This window comes from Salvelinus alpinus, chromosome 5 (genome assembly GCF_045679555.1).
Source record: "Salvelinus alpinus chromosome 5, SLU_Salpinus.1, whole genome shotgun sequence".
In the NCBI taxonomy this organism is placed as follows: domain Eukaryota; kingdom Metazoa; phylum Chordata; class Actinopteri; order Salmoniformes; family Salmonidae; genus Salvelinus; species Salvelinus alpinus.
In genome coordinates, this window is record NC_092090.1 from 76,314,183 (window position 1) to 76,331,716 (window position 17,534).

Consider the following 17,534-nt stretch of genomic DNA (forward strand, 5'->3'; position numbering starts at 1 on the left):
GCGCGTGTTGCCCTCATGCTGTAGCGCGCGCGTGTTGCCCTCATGCTGTAGCGCGCGCGTGTTGCCCTCATCCTGTAGCGCGCGCGCGTTGCCCTCTTCCTGTAGGACGCGCGCGCGTTGCCCTCTTCCTGTAGGGCGCGCGCGCGTTGCCCTCTTCCTGTAGGGCGCGCGCGCGTTGCCCTCTTCCTGTAGGGCGCGCGCGCGTTGCCCTCTTCCTGTAGGGCGCGCGTGTTGCCCTCATCCTGTAGCGCGCGCGTGTTGCCCTCATCCTGTAGCGCGCGCGTGTTGCCCTCATCCTGTAGCGCGCGCGTGTTGCCCTCATCCTGTAGCGCGCGCGTGTTGCCCTCATCCTGTAGCGCGCGCGTGTTGCCCTCTTCCTGTAGCGCGCGCGTGTTGCCCTCATCCTGTAGCGCGCGCGTGTTGCCCTCATCCTGTAGCGCGCGCGTGTTGCCCTCATCCTGTAGCGCGCGCGTGTTGCCCTCATCCTGTAGCGCGCGCGTGTTGCCCTCATCCTGTAGCGCGCGCGTGTTGCCCTCATCCTGTAGCGCGCGCGTGTTGCCCTCTTCCTGTAGCGCGCGCGTGTTGCCCTCATCCTGTAGCGCGCGCGTGTTGCCCTCATCCTGTAGCGCGCGCGTGTTGCCCTCTTCCTGTAGCGCGCGCGTGTTGCCCTCTTCCTATAGCATGCGGGTGTTGCTCTCTTCCTATAGCACGCGGGTGTTGCTCTCGGAATGGGCATTTATTCTATTCGTGGCAGATTCAAATTAGCTACTGCCATGTAAGAAAATTCTGACTATAAAATATGCAATTAGTTAATATTTCTTAAACTCTCCCAAACAGAAAATATTGCGCACCTGGAGAAGTGGCAGCTGGGTTCCACTCATTGCGTAGTGTCACAAATTCAACAGAAATGTAGCCTATAGTTGTAATGATTGAGGTTTAAGCTATGAAGCCTATAAGAATCTTTGATAAGCTAGGGCTCTAAAGAAATACTAGTTTTGCCCCCCCTCATGGATTTAAAATTCCCCCCTCAGGACTGTCATCCTGGAGCCAGGCCTGCAGAGCAGTCAGCTCTGCACACCACTGCCTGAGGGAGCAGGCCAGAGGACTTAGGCCTTTATTTACTGCAATCGTCAACATTATGTTATGAAGAGCATTACAGCAACTGTAACCTAAATATATAGGTTATATCCATTTCAAATCCATAATATTATTGTCCATCTACAGCTGTGTTTCCATTGGGGATTCCCTGTCATGGTTGATTTATTTCAGGCCTGGGCAACTCCAGTCCTCAGGTGCCTGATTGGTGTCACACTTTTGCCCCAGCCCCAGGTAACACATCTGACTCCAATAATCATCTAATCATGATCTTCAGTTAAGAATGCAATTTGTTTAAACAGCTGTGTTTTCTAATAAACCTGTTTAGTTACTACATATTCTTCGATGCACAACATTTACGATTGGTGAAACACAAGGTGATTGAGACTACATGAGAACAGTTATAAGGCTTACTACCACTCAAACAGAGGGTGCTGCATGCCACAGTCAAAACAGCAGAATATAGGTTAGGCTACTCTTGATGGTGGCCCAGTTGATATAACACCAGCCAAACCCAGATGAAAACTAGGCCAGTGTGACCTACATTAGGCTGCATTATAGGACTGAGTGCAGTTATTCTCAACTGGGGGGGTCGTGGCGACCCAAATTTGGGTCACGGGAGGTTTTGAATGGGTCGAGGGTGTCTGAGAATTTTATTTTTTAAAATTGAAATGGAAAATACTCCAGTCTGAAATTAAACTACTAAAACCAGGTAGAAGGGTTGTAAATGAGCCTACATTTTTGAATAATTTAAAATCTGAAAACTTTCTTCAATTAGTATTGTCAATAGAGCTTATAACAGCGCTATCTAGCACAGTTGGTTGATTTTGTGTCTCAAACCAGTGAGCATACTACCATTCTTTATCAAGAATATGGGCAGCATTTATTACTGACAATGGAAAAGGTGGGGATGTAGTTATCTTGTCATATACACTGAGTGTACAAAACATTAGGGACACCTGCTCTTTCCATGACCGACTGACCAGGTGAATGCTATGACCACTGTTAAATTCACTTCAATCAGTGTAGATGAAGGGGAGGAGCATGAGTCAACATTGGCCAGCATCCCTGTGGAAAGCTTGACACCGTGTAGAGTCCATGCCCCGACGAATTGAGGCTGCTAGGAGGGCAAAAGGGGGTGCAACTCAATATTAGGAAGGTATTCTTACTGTTTTGTACACTCAGTGTAAATTGCTACATTGACTATCAATATAGCATTAAAAATAGCTTTCCAGATGGCATTTTGCCAATTTTGCAATGCAAATATTGGGTCGTGACAGACAATCTGGTCCAAATTGGGTCCCGAGGCAAAACCAGTAGTGAACGAATGATCTAGAGAAACCTTATTCAGGTGGTGTGGCCTGGCCTCCCCATTGCCCTCTTCCTATAGGGCGCGGGTGTTGCCCTCTACCTATAGCATTTACAATGGTCATAGCAGCTCTGATGGACACAACTAACTGTAGTTTAACAGTACAAAGTGACTGTAGCTGAAGTCAAGTTATTGACATGAAAGTGGTTCTCCCTTTTTAAAATGTCACTGTGATGTTCTGTAAAAACCCAGCGCCAAATGACAGGTCCTCCTGTCAATCTCTGACTTCCTGATTAGTCTGGTAGCCTACCATCTCATGTCTAATATCATCTCCCATCCAGCCATTTGGTCATTCTGTCACTGAGGAACACCAGCACAATCATTGTCCCCTCTGTCACACAGAAGGCACAGCACATATCACCACTGACAATGACTGGTCTGTCTGTCTGTCAGGCTCAGGGATCAGTGATACTGAAGGCCATGGCAGACAAGACAACAGCTGTTGAGTCACACCACTGCTGATTTTCATCTTTGACTTTTGATGACACCTGGGAAACCTGCTCCGAGTAGGCCTTGTCCCTGGCTCAACACCAGCAGTGACATTACTGATCATTTGCAAGAAAAACAAAAAACAAAAAACACTGTCCAGAATGAGAAGTGCAGGGCACCCCAGGCTCACCACTGCAGCCGGGCTTTAAGAATCATTATTTGGCTAGAACTAGTATTTCAGTTCGAGGTTTACTGTACCCTTTCATAAAGAGTCTGCTTGTCAGTGCCTATAACAGTTGGACTGCCAGGCAGGGCAGCAGGTTTAAATAGCTGAGAGTCCAGTTGAAGCCAGGGCCACGCTGCATGCGCCCTCCACCAGTCTGAGCATGGCCTGAGCAGGACAACCACAGTACCTATACCACCTAAATACAGTACGACCAAATCCTAACTTAACATATGCACAAGTAACTCTTCAGGCTTCAGAGTAAACATTGCCTTTGTATCAATGGGAATTTGTGGGAATGTTCAAATTGGACTTGGAGATCTCAAAATAGGATTAGGCTCAAAATGTCTTCCTGTCCTATAACAAGGCTAAAACATGTTGAAAAACCACTACATGCCCCAAACCAGTATAAAACTAATACCTGCTTCCATTTCATTCAAGTCAAAAGTAGGTAAATGACTGGCGTGTGGAAGAGACGACACACTAAACAGCCACAGTAATGTCCTCGTCTCCAGACCCTCCACAGACCGCCACACATGCTTGAATTCATGACAGTGCTACCAGGGATTCCACAATTAGGCTTAAAGCAACCATACAATAACATGTAAAGAACATATTGCATGGATAACTGGGACTAAAAAGAGTTGCAGCAAGGAGAAATAGCTCTTGGAGGACTTACAACTGATGTAATGAGAAGGTTGACACACTAAGTATGTAATTCCCAGAAGTACCCTTTTCATTTAAGTTTAAACAACTGATGCAATGTTGGAATCTCTCAGTCCTCCCTCCATTGTTTTAGCTATTAAGGGTCTCTCCTGGTGCAGAATGTTATTGCTATAAGTCGAGGAGGAAGTCTATTGGAAGACACGCCAAATTAACTCTCAGCATTTCGTTCCAATCACTGACTTCTGATTAGATTGAGTCAAATTGGGTGTAAATTCTGTAACTTACTATTGAGTTTGTAATATTCCAAAAAATAACTTCACTTTCCAAACTGTAAAACAAACTGAGAACCAGGACTGGTGCATAGTAATGTTAGCCAGGTGAGTAACAGGACCTTGATGGCAGAGCTGGCTTGGTGAACTTACATTGAACAGGTTTGTCTTGTTCCTCTCGCAGAAAAGTCCTTGTGCTGGCATGTGCTTCAGCTGTTGCCATGGGACACTGCTTCCTAGCAACACATCTCGTGCCCACCGCAGATTCTGGGAAAACATAAAACATAATCAGAAGACTGGGGATATGAAAACAGTCCCTCAAGATGCAGACCACAAACAAGACTAAAAAAGGTGAAACCGTTAGCTACATCATACCACAAGTTTTTTGAATCGCTCTTTTTCATCTGCATCATCCACTACCTAACCTCACTGTTTTGCTACCTTGTTCCCGGTCATAGCAACTCTGATGGACACAACTAACTGTAGTTTAACAGTACAAAGTGACTGTAGCTGAAGTCAAGTTATTGACGTGAAAGTGGTTCTCCCTTTTTAAAACGTCACTGTGATGTTCTGTAAAAACCCAGCGCCAAATGACAGGTCCTCCTGTCAATCTCTGACTTCCTGATTAGTCTCAAACTGTCTGTCCCAGCCAATTCATGTTTACCCTAACTGTTTCTGGGAGAACTAGAGGCTTTACTAGAGGGGGGCAGTTCACCCCCCAGCTAGAGAGGAGGGGTTCAACTTTATATTCAAGTAGATATACAGTAGTTCATCCAATAGCAACTTCTCATTTTTACATAAGGTGTGTAAAGTTGGTAATCATTTTACAAGCAGAACGGCATGATCGGGAGGAGAAGCTTCACTTCAAGTTCCAAGCGGTCAAAACCATTAGTTTTTGAGAGAAGGGTGTCACCAAAGCTGTGTTCTATTCATTAGGTACAGTACATTGCCTTCGGAAAGTATTCAGACCACTTGACTTTTTCCACATTGTTAGATTACAGCCTTATTCTAAAATCGATAGAATCGTGTGTAGATTGCTGAGCAAAAAAAGCAACACCCCATAATGACAAAGCAAAAACAGGTTTTTAGAAATGTTTTCCTAATTTATAAAAAAATATAATAATTAAAATATCACATTTACGTAAGTATTTAGACCCTTTACTCAGTACTTTGTTGAAGCACCTATTGCAGCGATTACAGTCTCGAGTCTTCTTGGGTATGACGCTACAAGCTTGGCACACCTGTATTTGGGGAGTTTCTCCCATTCTTCTCTGCAGATCCTCTCAAGCTCTGTCAGGTTGGATGGGGAGAGTTGCTGCACAGCTATTTTCAGGTCTCTCCAGAAATGTTAGATCGGGTTCAAGTCCGGGCTCTGTCTGAACCGCTCAAGGACATTGAGACTTGTCCCGATGCCACTCCTGTGTTGTCTTCGCTGTGTGCTTAGGGTCGTTGCCCTGTTGGAAGGGGAACCTTTACCCCCGCTCTGGAGCAGGTTTTCTCTGTGCTTTGCTCCATTCATCTTTGCCTGGATCCTGACTAGTCTCTCAGTCCCTGCCGCTAAAAAACATCCCCACAGCATGATGCTGCCACCAATATGCTTCACCGTAGGGATGGTGCCAGGTTTCCTCCAAACGTGAAACTTGGCATTCAGGCTAAAGACCTCAATCTTGGTTTCATCAGACCAGAGAATCTTGTTTCTCATGGTCTGAGAGTCATTTAGGTGCCTTTTGGCAAACTACAAGCGGGCTTTCATGTGCCTTTTACTGAAGAGTTGCTTCCGTCTGGCCACTCTACTGAAAAGGCGTGATTGGTGATATGCTGCAGAGATGGTTGTTCTTCTGGAAGGTCCTCCCATCTCCACAGAGGAGCTCTGTCAGAGTGACGATCGGGTTCATGGTCACCTCCCTGACCAAGGCCCTTCTCCCCCGATTGCTCAGTTTGGACCGGCAGACAGCTCTAGGAAGAGTCTTGGTGGTTCCAAACTTCTTCCATTTAAGATTGATGGAGGGCACTGTGTTCTTCTTGGGGACCTTCAATGCTGCAGACATTTTTTTGGTACCCTTCCCCAGATCTGTGCCTAGACACAATCCTGTCTCGGAGCTCTACAGACAATTCCTTCAACGTCATGGCTTGGTTTTTGCTCTGACATGCACTGTCAACTGTGGAACCTATATAGACAGGTTTGTGCCTTTCCAAATCATGTCCAATCAATTGAATTTACCACAAATGGACTCCAATCAAGTTGTAGAAACATCTCAAGGATGATCAATGTAAACAGGATGCACCGGAGCTCAATTTCGAGTCTCATAGCAAAAGGTCTGAATACTTATGTAAATTAGGTATTTCAGTTTTACATTTTTTTATACATTTGCAAACATTTCTAAAAACCTGTTATGTTTTGTAATTTTGGGTTATTGTGTGTAGATTGCTGAGGAATTGTTTTTATTGAATCCAGTTTAGAATAAGGCTGTAACGTAACATAATGCGGAAAAAGTCAAGGGGTCTGAAAACTTTCCTGAAAGGCACTATGTATTATCATATTTAATACAAATTCATAAAAGCGATCAGAATTTTCTGCACAGAGACAGAGCTATTCAAATTCTCATCTATCTATCCACCACACATTCCTGTTACAATACTATAACCCATACATCTAGTATTCTCTGACAAATGTATAATAACCTTAGCCTGTAATTTAAAACACAGAGGAAGTAGGATTTGTACTGGAAAAACAAATGGGTTCATCGCTTATTAACCAAGAGGTCTACAGACGTGAACATCCACAATGCTACCACTGGTCGCTAACACTGAGCAGTAGGTAGTCACTTGACATTTTCACAAAAATCCACAGGGAATTAAATAAACAATTATGGACTTACTTTCAGGACCTATTCACTTCTTAAAGGTGTAGGCTTTGTGATTTTGAGATTCTAAATCCATTTTTGTTAAGTCTAAAACACTGGGGCAGTAAAATAAAGAAAGTTAGGGGCCCAATGAATGAATCCTCTAACAACAAGATGAACAGCACATTCTGAGGAGAGCTACATAAGTCTCAAAATGTTATTAAAGAAAACAGTAACAGTTCACTACGCTGTTATCAATGGCCAGAACTCTGCTCTGGCTATTGGCTAATCCAACTTCATTGAATTGGGACCAGCAGTCCCCATAGGATGGTCTGACTGGCAAAATGCTTACTGTAGGACGTCACGACACTACGCAGCCTTGCTGTGCCAAACCTGGCTGAGAGAGCACTGCGCTGTTGCCACCCACACACACCTCTACCCACAGAGCCTTGTGTACAAAGCACACTCTCCTGTTTCAGCACCGTCTGTACAGTCACATAAACCGCAGGCAAACTAGCACAATTGACAAGAGGAACTAGACTCATGGTGTCAGAGGGATTTTAAATGTCAGATTTAATGCCACTGATGATAGGTTTACGGTCTGGTATATAAATTGTTTAATTTTACTGTTTAAACATTCTGTGAATGAATGTTAGTGACCGTGCATGCTATGGGGGAAGGGTGGGCTAACTAACCTGTTGGGTCTTGCTGTTGGTGTAGAAGAAGGCCAGGCGATAGAGGCTCTTGTAGTGCTGAGGGAAGCGGCTCAGGCAGAGGAAGAGAGCACGGACACACATCTCCACCAGCATGTGGCGCTGCTCTGTCCGCTCAGCAGGGAGGGCCTTGGGCACCTCCACAACCTCTGGAGGGGGCTCGGGCCACCTCTGGTGACGGCTCTTCCCATCGCTGGCGGGAGTCTGGGGGGTGGCCTGAGGAGTGGGGGTTTGGGGGGTGACCTGAGGAGTGGACGAGGCCTTTGGTGGGGTGGATGGAACAGGCAGTGCATGAGGGCAGGGATCTATGGTCGGCTTTTGGGCATCAGCCTCAGGTACTGTCAATGAGATGGTGTCTTCTACTTCTTGGACTTGTTCTTTGTCCTCCAGCAAGATTACAGTCCCGCCCTCATTGCTTCTTCCCCCATGTGAGCCTTGAGGAATTCAGGGTTTGAAGAGGAGCGAAATATTAACATGATCCATTCTCAATATGTCCTGTCCCCTCTAAAACACAACAGTCATTGGCTCACAATATCACTAAAGAACAACCCCATTTAGCAAATACTAAAGCTGGTGTTCGGGTAGAACAAATTTCCTTAACTGCATTTCAGGATAAAAGGAACAACACCCACCTGTGTCTTCAACTGTAGGCTGGCCCTCCTTGATGGGGGTGGTGTTCTCAGAGGAAGACGTACTGCCCTTCCCAGACTGAGACTGCAGCTTAACATGGCTACTGTCCTGGGAGCTGGCGGGGTCTGTGAAGGCATCCTGGGTGGAGTTGGAGTCAGACAGCATCACCACCACACTGTCCTGACTGCGCTCTGCCAGGGGTCAAACACAAACACAGGTCTGGCATGGGTGCCAGTCACACGCATGGACCAGCCATACCCATGGATGGGCCACTGACACCCACCTACTCCTTATCAAGGGATCAATCACAAAGCAGTTAAGGTTTTCATTCAGGAATAAAATAGGTACTTGTTTCCAAGAATGAAAAGGGGTGTGTGTGTAGCAAAGTATGTCTATTTATGCAAACATCATCAGGTTGATCAGCAGGACAGTCATTACAGTTATCGTACATACACAAAAATCTCCAGACCTTAGTCATGCTTCGAGGGAGGCCTCTGCTTTTACACAGCACTCAAGCCACCTAAAAACTAGATGCCAGCATTCTTCTACATTGTGCAACCTCAGCAAGAAGCTGAAATCCTCTGCAGACAATAACCAAATTAGCAGGAGGGCAACAAAGTTCTGTGAAAGGAGCTCAGGGGACTTGTTAAAGATTCCCTGTAATTAGCTAAATGTACAAATTTAGCTGATATAGGTGTTGCAAGGACTGCCCCATAAAAATAAAAAGTGTGGAGTAGTGACGAAGTCTGTGGAACTCATTTAGGGACACTTTTACACTGAGCAATTGTGTCCCTAAAATCGTGCATGATACTCTGTAATGTCCTGAATATAAGAGGGTCTTAAGTGCAGTACCATTCAGGGATGCCAGCCACATTGGAGACCTGGGCAGGCAGTAATCATGGTCAAGTTCTGGGGTGGCTGTTGAAGATATTGGGATATGCTTAAATAAAAAAAATTGCTTCATTCCTGATTTGACAATTAGACATATTACAGTACATGTTTCTTTTCCTTAATCACACGTCATATGCTTCAATTGAGAACAGCACTGCCTCTACTCCCCACAATTGCTTACATATTGCTGTTATCATGATGTGCTTCAAACAGGCATCAAGCAGGAAAGGCTTGGCATCCACTGGCAAACCTGCCTGCACACGGTGGTCCATTTCTACCATCTATCTCAGAGGATGTGTGCCAATGAGGGGCCAACCACATTCGGACTGATTTGGCATTATATCATCATACTAGCGCTGACTTTGCTGATAGCTACTTTGAGGAAAAATAGTACTTATGTATGCCGTGATTATGTAGCCATCTTAAGATGAATGCGCTAACTGTATGTCGCTCTGGATGACTAAAATGTAAATATCAATTGAACACAATTGCAATGGAAAGCATAGTAATCATTGTATAACTTTTAAATGCAATCAAATAGGTTAAGATCTCTGTTGCAAACGTAAGCAACCACAAACCCAAGCCAAATAGTAACCCATAGTAGCCCATGAACCATTTAGTGGATTGTTTGTGAGAGGACTGGATTTGTCCAGTGGCAGCACACATCCCTTGGTATCCACATGCATATACATGACAAAGCAGGTGGCAGAAGCAAGCAGGCAGAGAGGTAGCAGGCAGGTGGGTAGGTAGGTAGGAATCTGGAAAAGGTGACAGAAAAACTGGCAACATGGGCAATATGGCTGCAGTAGTCAGACATTCAAGCTAAACAGGGCATAGGGGGGAAACAAAATACCAAAAGCTGTTTTTACAGTATATACTGCCAAGATATTTTGCAAGGCTGTTTGTAATGAATGGTAAATTTATACTGAACAAAAATATAAACGCAACATTTAAAGTGTTGTTCCCATGTTTTATGAGTTGAATTAAAAAGATCCCAGACGTTTTGCAAAAACACAAAAAGCTTATTTCTGACAAATTGTGTGCACAAATGTGTTTACATCCCTGTGTGAACATTTCTCTTTTGCCAAGATAATCCATCCAACTGACAGAAGTGGCACATCAAGAAGCTGATTAAACAGCATGATCATTACACAGGTGCACCTTGTGCGGGGGACAATAAAAGACCACTCTAAAATGTGCAGTTTTGTCACACAACACAATGCCACAGATGTCTCAAGTTGAGGGAGCGTGCAATTGGCATGCACACTGGAGGAATGTCCACCAGAGCTGTTGCCAGATAATTAAATGTTAATTTCTCTACCATAAGGCACCTCCAACGTTGTTTTTGATAACATGTCTAACCAGCCACATAACCGCAGACCACGTGTAACCACGCCAGACCAGGAACTTTCGATGGCCACTGGCATGCTGGAGAAGTGTGCTCTTCACGGATTAATCCCGATTTCAACTGTACCAGTCAGATGGCAGACAGCATGTATGGCGTCGTGTGGGCGAGCGGTTTGCTTATGTCAAAGTTGTGAACAGTGCCCCATGGTGGCGGTGGGGTTACGGTATGGGCGGGCATAAGCTACAGACAACTAACACATTAACATTTTATCTATGGCAATTTGACTGCACAGAGATACCGTGAAGAGATCCTGAGGCCCAATGTTGTGCCATTCATCCTCCGCCATAACATCATGCATGATAATGCAAGGCCCCATGTCGCAAGGATCTGTACACAATTCCTGGAAGCTGAAACTGCCCAGTTCTCCATCCATGGCCTGCATACTCACCAGACACGTCACCCAGAGCATGTTATGGAAAACTCTGGATCAACGTGTACAACAGCGTGTTCCAGTTCCTGCCAAAACCCAGAAACTTCGCACAAGCATTGAAGAGGAGTGGGACAACATTCCACAGGCCACAATCAACAGCCTGATCAACTATGTGAAGGAGACGTGTCACGCTGCATGAAGCAAATGGTGGTCACACCAGACACTGACTGGGTTTCTGATCCATGCGCCTACCTTTAAAAAAAAGTTCTGTGACCAACAGATGCATATCTGTATTCCCAGTCACGTGAAATCCATAGATTAGGGCCTAATGAATGTATTTCAATTGACTGATTTCCTTTTATGAACAGTAACTCATTAAAATCTTTGAAATTGTTGCGTTTATATTTTTGTTAAATATTTACAACAGCATTCATTCAATGATACTGTATCTTTTCACTCACGGCAAATATTTGTTTTTACCCCTTGACGTCTTTGCAACAATGTAACAAACATAGTAAACAATGCTGCAGTGAATATCATTTAAATTATGGGAAACCGAAGCAAATTGTACATTATTGTATATAGCTCTATGTTTCTATAAGTGAAAAGCCTTTCAACTTTTTTCAGGAACATATTATGCAAATATCTCATCCTAACTTCCCACTAAGTACAGACAGACACACGCACACTTTTTTGTACATGATATTTTCACATGATTGCGTCCCCTCTGTAAAATATACTCTTAAAAATGGTCTATAAATATAAACATAGGTTTAGTGCACTGAGATTTGGTGCATTTTTTTTATCCACACTTTGGTGAAGCACACAATCATCTCACCACCGGCAATTGGGAGTTCAGAGTTCAGAGTAAACTGCTTTTGTCTCCCATCACACTACTGTTGTCATGCAATGCTATGTGCTAAAATGTAAAGCAAAGTTGCATCAGTGCATTAACTGATATCTTGTTTGTAATTAATTTTGAAAAGCTGCCTCCCTTATACTGAAGGATCTCTAACCATGCTGTTATATTGTATGACAATATTGTCTGTATGTGGACAGTGTAGGTCTAGTAAAGTAGAATCATTGAAATCACTCTTTACAAAGGTGACTGATTCTAAATTCAGCCCCTTCTCCCCTTTCCCTCCTCCTACTGACAGGTCTGCTGCTACTAGTAAACCAGCCATCAGAAATACTCATACGGCACTGCAAAACAAGCACTAGACTTTGGTTCAGCAATCGAACTGCACTCACAGTAAGAGGCACAATTCTGAACCATAGTTTTGTTTTCAGATCCCAGTCTCAGTACAGCTACCAAATTTCCCTTGACACATATTTGTTTAAAGACAAGCTTTTGTATCTAGAAGTGTCCTGTCAGTGGGTGACAATCTTCAATTTAGCTCAATTGTTTCAAGTGAACATGCAGTGAGATGCTACTAAAGAGTACTGTGAGGTACCTCAAGCAATTCAGCAATTGTTCACTAGGATCAGGTAAAACCTCTCAATGGAAACCTGGCTGTCTGTGGCTCTGGGATTGTCACAGCAGGTCTAGAGTTAACAACACACTAAAAGCCTGCTGTGTCCAGGACAGACCTCTACTTTACTGGCCATTACCCCCAATAAAGACACCATAGCTTACAGGGAACATATTGGCATCCAAGTCTAATGTGATAGCCAGCAAGTCTCTTGCATTATTTTCATAAATAATTGCCCTGCTATAATTATTTGAATAGTAAGAACAGTCATCAGAAACACCTGATGAAATAAAAACAGGATCTATTCTCAAAATGTCTTCATAAAAGGCGATGAGAAAATGATCTATGCAGGGACACAAGGTCTCCTGAAGTTGCAATAGAAACTGGTGATGTCATCAAATGGAGAAGCAAGGGAATTGGGGGGGAAAAAAGGGGGGGGGGGGGGGGGAAGAGGGTGACAACCACAAAAGTCTAAATATTGACTATATATTTCAACACACACACACACACACACACACACACACACACACACACACACACACACACACACACACACACACACACACACACACACACACACACAAACAGGCCTGGACGCTGTCTGCCAAACTCAACCTTCACACCTGTTTGCCTAAACTAAACACTGTTGCTTTTATAGTGCAGTAAAACAATATCCACATATCCTGAGATGCCATATTGCCCATTTTACCATGATATCCCAATCACCCAGTGCATATGGGGTCCTTACTGGAACCAGAGCCATTATCATCATAGTGATGAACCTTCTAACCACCACTACTCCCCAGCCCAGTGAGATTTCTCACCCAGCCCAGTGAAGGAAGGGCCCAGAGGCCCAGAGGCAGCGTCTAGGACTGGGACTGTACCATCAGCCTGCTGCTCCTCCTCATGCTGCTGCTGCCACGTCTGCTGCTGCCTCCTGAGGGTTTTACGTTTGACGTAATCGTGGTCGACCGGAGTGGCCGTGTAAGGTGGGGATGTCAGACCTGCAGCGTTGGAGGGGAGGGAGGCCCCATGAACATCCGCCGCAGCGCACACAGACGACACAGAGCAGTGGGAGTCCTCGTCCATCATGAAGAGGGGCTTCTCCCTGAGGTGAGAGAGAGGGGGACAAAACAAAAGGTTGGACCAGAGTGGGGGAATTTCATGTCTTTTGATTTGTAGGCGAGTCACAGAGCGAGTTTCATAACAAAGAGCATAGATCCTAGGCTAAGGTTGAGGCCCCTCACTTTTCGTGGGACCTGGGCATGCTCTTCTCTTCCCCCCTGGCGAAGGGTCCGGTGGCTGCCTCAGCCAGGATGTTGAAGAAGATCTCATGCTCCAGGTCCGGTTCCTCAGCCTCCAGCAGCTTTAGGATGGTGGCACTCAGACGGAAGTACAGCTGGGGGAGAGAGATGCCAGAGAGTCAAAGGGATTTTTTAAGATGAGGTATACTCTCTCTACATATCTATTATTACACAAAAAGGACAGTTACATGTAATTCCTTCTAGATCAGTGTAATTCTAACTTTTTCAGGAGTTACCCCATTTTTTCCACCAGAATTTCTGAAAAAATTTCATGACCCCACCCAACCCCAAATCTAATGACACAACCTTATAAATCGCCAACTTTCGATTTTTATATGTCAACAAATAACCTTCAATTCATTACATGTTCATCTCATATAAAAATGAAAAGAAACTCAACAAAAAAAAACATCTAATTATCTTTCTCAAAAACTTTTGTATATTGTCCCATACAATACAATACTCTTAATTTTATTTTTGGGGGTGACTCCACTGCAGTTCTCCCGCGACCCCGACTTTGAATACCACTGTTCTAGATGAATACAGCAATAAACGGTCTTTTAAAAAAAAAAGTGGTTGCTTCATGTGCAAATGCATAACTGTATGTTATGGCCCAGTGGGGACTGGAGCTAGAAACCCTCTGGTCTGAAGCATGTGTACCTCCAGGGCCTCCATAGCCAAGTCAGGGGGATTGTGGTAGTGTATTTTCCGAGGGTATCTGGCAGCCTCCTCATGCAGATAATGTGCTGCCTGCGTGGGAAGAAAAAGAGAAGAGACACACTGCTCAAGCTCATCTGATGGGTGTTACACACAATGAAACACTGGTTACCATAGTCAATAACTTGCAATGGTCAGATATCAGCCTTTCACACATATTGCTTAATAAATTGATGACATCGTGTTAGACTTGTTATAACAGAGCAGCAAAACACACTGCAAAAGACGAACTGGAAGAAGAGAAAAATAAAACAGAGATACACAGTGATTCGAAGTTATAGAATGGAGCTAAACAATTGAAGGACTGGGTCTGGAGAGGTGAAGAAGCAGTGAAGGTAACAGGGAAAGACATACAGACAGAGCTGTATCATCTGACTTCCCAGTTTCCCCATTCCACCATACTAGCCTCCATGGACATCCCTACTCCTTTGAGCCCTCAGACTCCCCCAGTCTGTACAAATCTAGTCTGCAAGGCAGACCTATGAATCACTTGAGTCCACAGATAGTGTCCCCTGCTGTGCACCTGTTTGTAGAGCTGGACGTATTCCCGGGGTGGCTGCTTTCGTTTCTCAGCTATCTTCCCCAGCATGTAATGGATGAGCCACTCTTCCTCATCACTATCCCCCTCACACCGAGACGCCCCTTGGAAACACTGGGACGACGTCTCCAGCATTGTATCTCTCCTCTCCTCCATCTGAAAAACACACACACATTATATCCAATACTGTCAGCAGTGATTTACCTCCCCTAGACAGATCAATCGACTAAACAATGAATTCAGACACATGATGACCGGAAGTGACAGGGTGTGACATCATTTAGTTTAGAGAAGTACAACAGAATACAGTGCATATGAGTATTCTATACACTGGTCTGTCCACTGCACCTGTTTGACGACCTCAGGGGGCAGCTCGCTCCTCCACTGTTTGACTTGACGCGAGGCGAAGGAGTGCAGGGCATAGGACATGGTGCCGTACTCGATCCACAGAGCCAGGTTGGAGCTGTTGATCTCCAGGGCCCTCTTAAAGCAGTTGAGCACAGCCAGGGAGTGCTTCCAAATGGGGCCATCACTCTTCAGCTCGTTGGAGTTGAGCTTGTCCTGGATGCGGCTGGCCCTCGCCAGTGCCATGCCAGCCCAGGAGTCAAACCTACAACCATACAATGAATCATGCCAAGGGAAAATCATCAACATCACACCATTTAAAAATCACCTTGAAGGTAAAAAAAAACATATATTCATGTTGAGTTGCTTAAAATGTTTATACTAAAACAACAACAGAACTATAGCAGCGAACAGAACTGACCTGTTTGGACAAACACAGATGTCATGCATATAGAACTTGATGGCCTTGGACTGCTCCTTGTTCTTGAAGTGGTAGTCAGCCAGGAGGTAGAAGATCTCATTGACCACAGGGGGTGCTGGAGCGCCCCCCTCAGGAAGGCAAGGTACTGGCTCCTAGGTGGGAAGAACCACTGGATGATCTCATGATCTACTATGCTGATAAGGTCAGGTCTGACATCAGTCTTACAGATTCAACTAGAATCTTATACATATTAAGTATTCCATTTGTAAACCAGACATATATTTGAATGTATAATATGACTTGTACAGTGTCATGATCTATAATGAATGGTCATGACGTGCTGTATAGGCCTAAAGCATTCTCCATGGCAACATGTAAAGCCAGATTGAGGCGATGTACAGTCAATTAGCATTTGTGACTCACAAATGCCCTGTACTGACCTTCCCAGCCGTGCCCTCGATGTAGGCTGACACCTCGTCCATGGTGAGGATGGGAGTGTCACTTCGGGGCACAATGCCAGAGATCCTCTTCAGCAGGTTGGCCAGGTCAGCAGACACCGTGCTCGTCTTGTAGCTGTCAAACTCAGGCAGAGTCTTGGGCTTGAAGTACTGGAACATGAAGAGGGCGTTGCTCCACAGGAGTTCCACCTGCACGCCATAGTAAGGCACATTTAGTTTTGATAATATATTATTAAATTGTATTAAATTGAATTAAATTGTACTGTTAAAAAAAATCTGTATAATTATCATATTATTTTAACGCATAAATACACTATCTTTCAAAAGTCTGGGGTCACTTAGAAATGTCCTTGTTTTTGAAAGAAAATCAGTGTAGACATTGTTAATGTTGTAAATGACTATTGTAGCTGGAAATGGCAGATTTTTTATGGAATATCTACATAGGCGTACAGAGGCCCATTATCAGCAACCATCACTCCTGTGTTCCAATGGCATGTTGTGTTACCTAATCCAAGTTTATCATTTTAAATGGCTAATTGATCAATAGAAAACCCTTTTGCAATTATGTTAGCACAGCTGAAAACTGTTGTACTGATTACAGAAACAATAAAACTGGCCTTCTTTAGACTAGTTGAGTATCTGGAGCATCAGCATTTGTGGATTCGATTACAGGCACCATACACATGGTTAGCAGATGTTAATGCGAGTGTAGCGAAATGCTTGTGCTTCTAGTTCCGACCATGCAGTAATATCTAACAAGTAATCTAACAATTTCACAACAAGTACCTTATACACACACAAGTGTAAAGGAATGAATAAGAATATGTACATAAAAATATATGGATGAGCGATGGCCGAACGGCATAGGCAAGATGCAGTAGATGGTATAGAGTACAGTATATACATATGAGATGAGTAATGTAGGGTATGTAAACATTATATAAAGTGGCATTGTTTAAAGTGGCTAGTGATACATTTATTACATCCAATTTTTAATTATTAAAGTGGCTAGAGATTGAGTCAGTATGTTGGCAGCAGCCACTCAATGTTAGTGATGGCTGTTTAACAGTCTGATGGCCTTGAGATAGAAAAACAGAAAAACTGCTTCTAACTGAAACCTTGGTGATTCCCTCTAGCATGAGAAGGGAATAAAAGCACTGGCTGGTACATTCTTAAGCAGATGCAGCCAGATAATCAATCTCATTAAAATTCCCTGAAAGTACATAAATTGCTTACTCATGTCTTGACCCATTCTAGTAGAGTCCTTGGGTCTTATGGCTCGGATGACCAACCAGTAGTTAATTAGTCGGGGGTTGCATTCATTAACTAATTAACCTGGTCCCTTAGGAGCAGTCTATTCATCATGCAATTAC

At 44.2% G+C, this 17,534-nt stretch overlaps 1 protein-coding gene across 5 annotated transcripts in view; it reads right to left on the minus strand.

Moving 5' to 3' along the window:
- The window catches only part of LOC139576825 (calcineurin-binding protein cabin-1-like), a 64,496-nt gene that overhangs the window by 40,264 nt on the left and 6,698 nt on the right, over positions 1 to 17,534 (minus strand). For 2 of the 5 annotated variants that reach the window (XM_071403340.1, XM_071403339.1), the window contains exons 21-30: positions 16,144 to 16,350; positions 15,704 to 15,855; positions 15,286 to 15,547; positions 14,923 to 15,093; positions 14,343 to 14,432; positions 13,626 to 13,777; positions 13,203 to 13,486; positions 8,240 to 8,428; positions 7,590 to 8,041; positions 4,205 to 4,318 (exon numbers count right to left, since the gene is read on the minus strand). In XM_071403340.1, coding sequence (XP_071259441.1) covers positions 4,205 to 4,318; positions 7,590 to 8,041; positions 8,240 to 8,428; positions 13,203 to 13,486; positions 13,626 to 13,777; positions 14,343 to 14,432; positions 14,923 to 15,093; positions 15,286 to 15,547; positions 15,704 to 15,855; positions 16,144 to 16,350 — 2,073 coding nt within the window. Of the gene's footprint in view, positions 1 to 4,204; positions 4,319 to 7,589; positions 8,042 to 8,239; positions 8,429 to 9,089; positions 9,156 to 13,202; positions 13,487 to 13,625; positions 13,778 to 14,342; positions 14,433 to 14,922; positions 15,094 to 15,285; positions 15,548 to 15,703; positions 15,856 to 16,143; positions 16,351 to 17,534 lie in introns of all 5 variants that reach the window. The other 3 variants (XM_071403342.1, XM_071403343.1, XM_071403341.1) reach the window with 3 other exon arrangements.